The sequence below is a fragment of the Camelina sativa genome, chromosome 13 (genome assembly GCF_000633955.1).
Source record: "Camelina sativa cultivar DH55 chromosome 13, Cs, whole genome shotgun sequence".
In the NCBI taxonomy this organism is placed as follows: Eukaryota; Viridiplantae; Streptophyta; class Magnoliopsida; order Brassicales; family Brassicaceae; genus Camelina; species Camelina sativa.
In genome coordinates, this window is record NC_025697.1 from 6,508,939 (window position 1) to 6,515,929 (window position 6,991).

The 6,991-nt window shown below is 34.7% G+C and overlaps 1 protein-coding gene, 1 non-coding gene and 1 pseudogene across 2 annotated transcripts; 2 read left to right on the forward strand and 1 right to left on the reverse strand.

Moving 5' to 3' along the window:
* The window catches only part of LOC104735535, a 4,619-nt pseudogene extending 1,971 nt beyond the window's left edge, over positions 1 to 2,648 (reverse strand).
* TRNAV-CAC lies at positions 2,711 to 2,784 on the forward strand. Its single transcript has one exon. It is a non-coding gene; the product is annotated as a tRNA-Val (tRNA).
* Positions 4,131 to 6,067, forward strand: LOC104735536 (peroxidase 56-like). The gene is made up of 4 exons (XM_010455345.2): positions 4,131 to 4,439; positions 4,544 to 4,729; positions 5,069 to 5,234; positions 5,579 to 6,067. The coding sequence occupies exons 1-4, from the start codon at positions 4,209 to 4,211 to the stop codon at positions 5,986 to 5,988; spliced, it is 993 nt and encodes a 330-aa protein (XP_010453647.1). The 5' UTR covers positions 4,131 to 4,208; the 3' UTR covers positions 5,989 to 6,067.

A 6,991-nucleotide genomic window follows, 5' to 3' on the forward strand; every position in this document is an offset into this window, starting at 1 on the left:
AGTAACTAAAAGATTGAGACTTTATGAACTTTTACGCAAGCTTCTGGTCGCTGTAACGTGTGAACGTCTTTATATGTGGCATTGCACGACTGTAACATTAAAAAGGATCAGAATTGAGTAGTAAAACATAAGTTGGGTTTATAAAAATGTTTGGTTTTTTTATATACCTGCGAGCACTATGATCCGCTTTCCAATTAGCCCAATATTTTCTTAAGAATGGTTTCTCTACGTTCTTCAATGGGCTTGGAATTGCATTGCCAGCAGCATAACCCTTTGTTTGAAGATTTCACGTTTTTAAAAGAAAAATCCATAAGCCATACAAAGAAATATGAATTTTTTTATTCGGATTACCTCTGAAGAACACCTGACGTCTTCTACAGTAGGCCATATTATCAACGGATCCCCGGGACCAAGAGGGATTTTGTCCTCTGTTATACCAGAAGACAAAGAATCTCTAAATTCAGCCAATTACTTCTCGTCTAAAGAACCAAGTGAAGAAAACTGCAATACGAAAACATTGTAAAAGAAGACTTTTTGGCAAGCAATACAAATAACTTGGAATGGAACACTACCTGATAAACTAAAGGTGATCTGCGGAACTCTCTATCGAAAATGCATTCTTGAAGGATAGTCCGTAGCTTCATGTGTCCCCATTTTTTCAAGTTTAAACCAGTGTGGTATCCAGGGACCGATGCAATTAGTCGAACCTGGAATTTTTTTTTCGGATATCTTAGTAAACAATAAGTACACAAATCAGCCAAAAGATTGTAGAGAAACCAGAAGGTACCGTAGCAAAGGAATAATCAAACTTTTTGAAGAAGGCTGCATTGATCTTCACATTACCGCGACCAGGTAAGCTTGCAGTAAACTCAGGCCACTTAAGAACATTGAGGTAATGGATAAGATCACCTTCGAATCCACAGCACTTAGGTGGATCTATATTATCATCTTTCCAAGGGAAATCTTGCATCCACAAACCTTGGCTCTTGTTGTTCCAATCAACATGGATCAGATTAGCAGTGTGTACAACAACTCTCACACCTCGAGGATAGACTAGAAATATAGCCTTCGAATGGTGTGTTCCAAATGAAATAGGTAACCGGGGCTTATGAAGACTCCAATTAGCTGGCTTCTTCCTCTAATAAACAAAACAGAGATTGGAGATTTCGGTATACCATTTAACATCAATCAAAAATAATCAGCAAACCGTCATAACAAACCTGTATATACTCTTGCCTACCATCACCTTCTCCATGGATGACCATAACCTGAGGAATGTTGGCCAGTTTCGGGCAAGCTACAAAAACATATATACAGTGAACCGAGTTAAGTTAACAAACTTGAGACAACAGAAAATACAACAAGACGAGCTTAGTACTCCCATGAATGTACCACAAAAGAACTAATCATTTCGATAAACTCAACAAACAAAATATGAGAAAAGTCACCTGACATCAACCAGTCTACATCGACCATATAATTCGATAGGATTGCAGCAACAACGTCTCCCTGTCATTTTACAAACATATCTTTAGTCAAAGATGTCTGAACAGAAAATAATAACAAATCTGTTTTGCATAAGACTAACCTCAATGACATCATTAATGGAAACACAAGAGGTATTAGCCCAATTAGGCAATCCATTAACACTCAAAAGCCTAAACGTTGAAGGTAGTTTCTCATTAGGTGGAACAAATCGACGAATCGCCTCTACATCATCATCATGTGCTTCATCCTAAAACAGTTTCATTACATCAAACAAAGCCTCAAAGAAACACCCAAAAAAAAAAAGATGCATTCTTTAGTTAAGCCAAGTAACCTTTCGAGCTTTCTTAGCAGCTCTTTCATGGCTTCCTCTGTTTTCAGCGGGTAGCAAAACTAGCTTAAAGAAATGATGACCAGGGATCAACTCAATAAGATCATCATTACTTACTAAAACCTCTTCACGGGGTTTTACTTTCTTCCTCTCGCCGTCGCCGGAACACCTAATAACCACCGGATTCGTTCCTTCCTACACAAAAGACACAAACTTTACAATGATCAGTGTGAATTGGATGAAAAGTTAGGTTCTTTTATTTTGGGGTTTGTTTGTTAATAGATTTTACCACAGACAAGGACACTGAGCCAGACGATGAAACGGTGATGGAGATGTGCTTACGGCTGAGACGTTTATCAGCGATTGAAACGTTGCCACGGCCAATGATGTTTGGACCTTCTGATAAAGCTATCCTTGGAGATGAATCGTCTTCCTTTAAATCTGCTTTCAGTGGAATCAAATACGCAACCTATTTTTAACATATACACACACACACAAATAAAATCAGAGAAAGGCACCGACTTTTTCAGTAATTGGATGACAAGGAAATTAGGGTTTTTGTTTTGAGTTACCTGACAGTGAGCCATTGAAGAAGACAAGTGCCTGAGGTTGAAGTGAACAGAGGAAGAAGAAGAAGAAGAAGAAGAAGAAGAAGAAGAAGAAGAAGAAGAAGAAGAAGAAGAAGCAAAACGCAGCGTTTTGGTGAACCTAGTTAAAACGTCCAATGGGATCAAATAAGAAATTGCGAAAATTTTGGGATGTATCAACAAACTCATAGTAACGGTAGCGATTCTTCACGCCGGCGGCGAGAATCATGCACCACCGCATCATAATCATCCGATGGCTCTTTTTTCGTGATTTAAGGAAACTAACGCGAGAATCATTGCCAACAAAGTCTGGGTGGTGTAGTCGGTTATCACGCTAGTCTCACACACTAGAGGTCCCCGGTTCGAACCCGGGCTCAGACATTTATTTTTATTTTTTTCACTTTTTCTGGCATTGACATGTGCCCGTACTGAATTTTTAATTCAAATGTTGCTATCCGAACTACCATAACATATAGTCTAGTATTTTTTTTTTGTTATTGATAGTTGTGTGAGTGTCTGAATCGGACTATAGTTAACGTAATGCATGTCGCTAACAAGCTAAAACAAAAAAATAAGTATATATGAATGATAAATTTATATAAGAAACGTGATATGCAAAGAAATGATTAAAAACCTCTGGGTTATAATATTAACAACTTACATTAACACTTTAGGGTTTTTATTTTTTAAAACCCTACTACTTTTCTTTTAAAAAAACTGGAATCTGCGTTAACACCGTTAACAAATACATTTCCTCCTTAATTTTCTATATAATATAATGTCGTAAGCGAGTTCTTCTTGTTTGATTGAGTGAAGCAGTAGAGCACGGTCCTGAGTCCACCTCCCCCCCAACGCACACCATGCATTACGTATACGTTGAAATGTTACAATCAAATGAAATTAATGAATGTGACTGGAACTAGATGAACATGCACATTGTTACGTACGGCCTTACGGGGACAAAATGATTGATGTGATCAAGTCCAAATATAAAACGACAAGAGAATAATATAATTGATTTGATCAAGTGCAAATATGAAACTGTTTGTAGTTTCAATCCAGCGTTTGTACGATACAGTCAAAAGGATAATAAATAATTATGATAAACAAATCTTAAGATGTATTATTTTCTCCTCCTACCATATCATTGTCTCTTTGTCAGTTTAGAAGTCCAATATCACAACCAGTATTGTGTTAATTGTTAATTCTCCTACCTACCACATATATATTTGTCTACGTGTTAAATACACTAGATATGGACGGCTTGTGTTAACATTTTAAATGTTACAAAATGTACAATATTGTAGTTTTTCTTGTGGTTTACATGTCAGTTTCAAGTTAGTAGTAGCTAGTTATCGACAAATTACCATTACTTCGTTATTTTTTTAATTTTTATATACATTTAAAAACCTAATTGCCGAAGATATCTGAACACTACCTAGCTAGTTCAAAAAACTTTAAGTTTCTGCATGGTTATTATTTTTCCTTGTTTAAAATGATTTGGCAGCCTTTTTCTGGTGGAAATAGTAATTATATACATCAAGCAAGCCAATAAGAGCCATAAAGAAATTATAATTATTCTCCACAAACAATTATATATAATTCAACAAAATTACAAAACATTCCACATCTTGCTCTTTAAAAGTCAATGTTGTAACCACGAACACTTTTATTTTATACTAACTATAGTACTTATAACTTCCGTGACATTAATTATTACAGTACTTTAGTATAAATAACAACAACAATGTTGATGTCAATTAGTTAGCATCAAGCATCGATCAAAAAAAGAAGCTCATAACGATATGGCTGCATTGAAGATGACTATCTCTTGTTTTGTCTTCCTTCAAGTACTATCGTGCGTGCTCTCTTCATTTGCTCCAACCAGTGCTCAAGGATTGAAAGTTGGGTTCTACGAGAAGTCATGCCCGAAAGCCGAGCTTATTGTCAAGAAGTCTGTCTTCGAGGCAATGAAGAAGGATCTAACACTTGGAGCTCCTTTGCTAAGAATGTTCTTCCACGATTGCTTCGTTCGGGTAATATAATGTTCTTTCTTGACGATCTAACACTTGGAGCTCACTTTCATCTTTTTGGGCACTTTATCCATCTAGTTAATTAAGATTGAATCATGTTTTTTTAGGGGTGCGAAGGGTCGCTCTTGCTAGATCTAAAAAACAAAAAAGATGAGAAAAACGCAATTCCTAACCTCTTCCTTCGAGGGTTTGAGATCATAGACGATGCCAAGGCAGCTCTAGAAAAGGAGTGTCCGGGCATTGTTTCCTGCTCTGATGTATTGGCTCTTGTCGCTAGGGATGCGATGGTTGCGGTAAGTATAAAGTTTTAGTATCAAGTGATAGTTATCTAATATTTCGTCAAGCTCACGGCATCTTTATTACTCGCTCCTTATTTGCTTATTACAACTTTTACATGGCGATTGTAGAGTATAGACTTCATAAATTAAGTTGGACGTACGCACTCTTCTTTTTATAAAAAAAAAATGCTACAAAATGCACTTGACTTCAAATATTAAGAGAGACTAGTAGTTCAAATTTAGGTTTGAGTTTTTCTGACTGATCATAAAGAAAATATAATCCATATAATCTAATTATATATGTGATATGTTTTAACATTATATATTTTATGGTATACCAATCAATATATTCAGCTCAATGGACCGTCGTGGGAGGTTGAAACAGGAAGAAGAGACGGTCTGGTTTCAAACATCAGTGAGGCCCTATCAAACCTACCATCACCATTTAATAATATCAGTAGCCTTATCACCCAGTTCCATTCCAAAGGCCTCAACAAAAAAGACCTCGTTGTGCTTTCAGGTATTATACTTGAACGATGCGCATTAAAATAATGAAAGTGCAGTGTTCTTTGATTAAACAAGAAAATCAGATTAAAACTCATTAACAAAGAACAATACATCTTGATATTGGTTTTTGTCTGACATCTGACAGAATTGAACTGAAAATTAGAAAAGCAGTCTCCAGGAAAAAATTTGACATTTGAAAAATATCATACTTGAAATATCAGATTTTGAAATACTCTGTTCTTCTACATATCAATTTCGTAGATTAATCTTAGTGTTGGCATAGGAGACTCAAGTAATAAAATAATAAAAATACAAACCATTCTCAACTTATTTGTATATATTTACATTGTGATATAGGTGGGCACACAATTGGGAACGGACACTGTCCTCAAATCACAAATCGGCTCTACAATTTCACAGGCAAAGGAGATAGTGATCCAAACTTAGACACGGAATACGCGACCAGCCTCAGAAAAAAATGCAAGCCAACTGATACGACGACGGCTTTAGAAATGGATCCAGGAAGCTTTAAAACGTTCGATAAAAGCTACTTCAAGCTTGTGTCTCAAAGAAGGGGGCTGTTTCAATCAGATGCAGCTCTTTTAGACAATCAAGAAACGAAATCTTATCTTCTCAACCAAATGAAAAGTGATAGGTCTACATTCTTTAAAGACTTTGGTGTCTCTATGGTAAAGATGGGTCGGATTGGGGTTTTAACAGGTAAGGCTGGCCAAATTCGCAAGAATTGCAGAATGGTTAACAAATAAGTGATAGATGTGTTCTGTGAAATTGTGTTATTATTACTGGTGTTTTTTTTTCCTAAAGAAATAATATGTGAATTAAACATATTGTTGAAAGGTCAATTGTCATAATACCACTAAAATATATTTTTATTCAAACCTAAAAAAAATTCTACATCCTTAAAAATCAATTTTTTCTGTTTGTGGTAATTTTGGAAAAAAAAACTTTTGTAGTATTTTTGGAAAAAAAAAACAAAAATGTAATATTTTTGGAAAAAAAAAACATTTTTAGTGGTATTTAAAGGAATTTCTCTTGTTGAAAACTCTGCCATTATTTATGGAGCAATATCAAGAGACTCGAACTCTTTAATTTGTCGAGTTTTGTTTTTGCCATCTTTGGAGGTTATTTTCCTCTGTAATTTGACATTATTTATATGATATATATAGCTAGCGACAACAAAATCCAAAATCGTTAAACCAAAAAAATATTATTAGATCATAAATATATATATTTTGCTTTAATCTCATATATAAGATTTGTATATTTTTTTTTGTTGGCTTACCTTAGCTAAACTCTGTATATAGATATGTGTGGTTTTGTAATGAACGTTGTTGCATTATACTAAAGTAGTGGCAAACAATGAGTTAAAAAGTTTCAACATTTAATTATTAGGATTATGAATATTTTTGACCAGTGAAATATCTTTCAAAATTAGTCGAACTTATCTTCAATGTCTACATTTGTATTAAATATTTTTTGTTTGAATATTAAAACATCTGCATATTAGGACGTGGCATTGATTTTGGATTTGTTTATTTCTTAACCAGTTAACCTGATAACCTCTAGTACGATAGTAGTCGAGTCACATAGTCTATGTATGTATTATAGTTTGATAAAGGGATTCATATGTTAAAACAAAAGTGATCAGAGCATAAAGTTTCATTGAGATGCAGCTCATTCATATATACATTCACGGTTTTATATACACATGACACTTGACCAGATTAAAAAGAAAAACAGAAAAAAAAA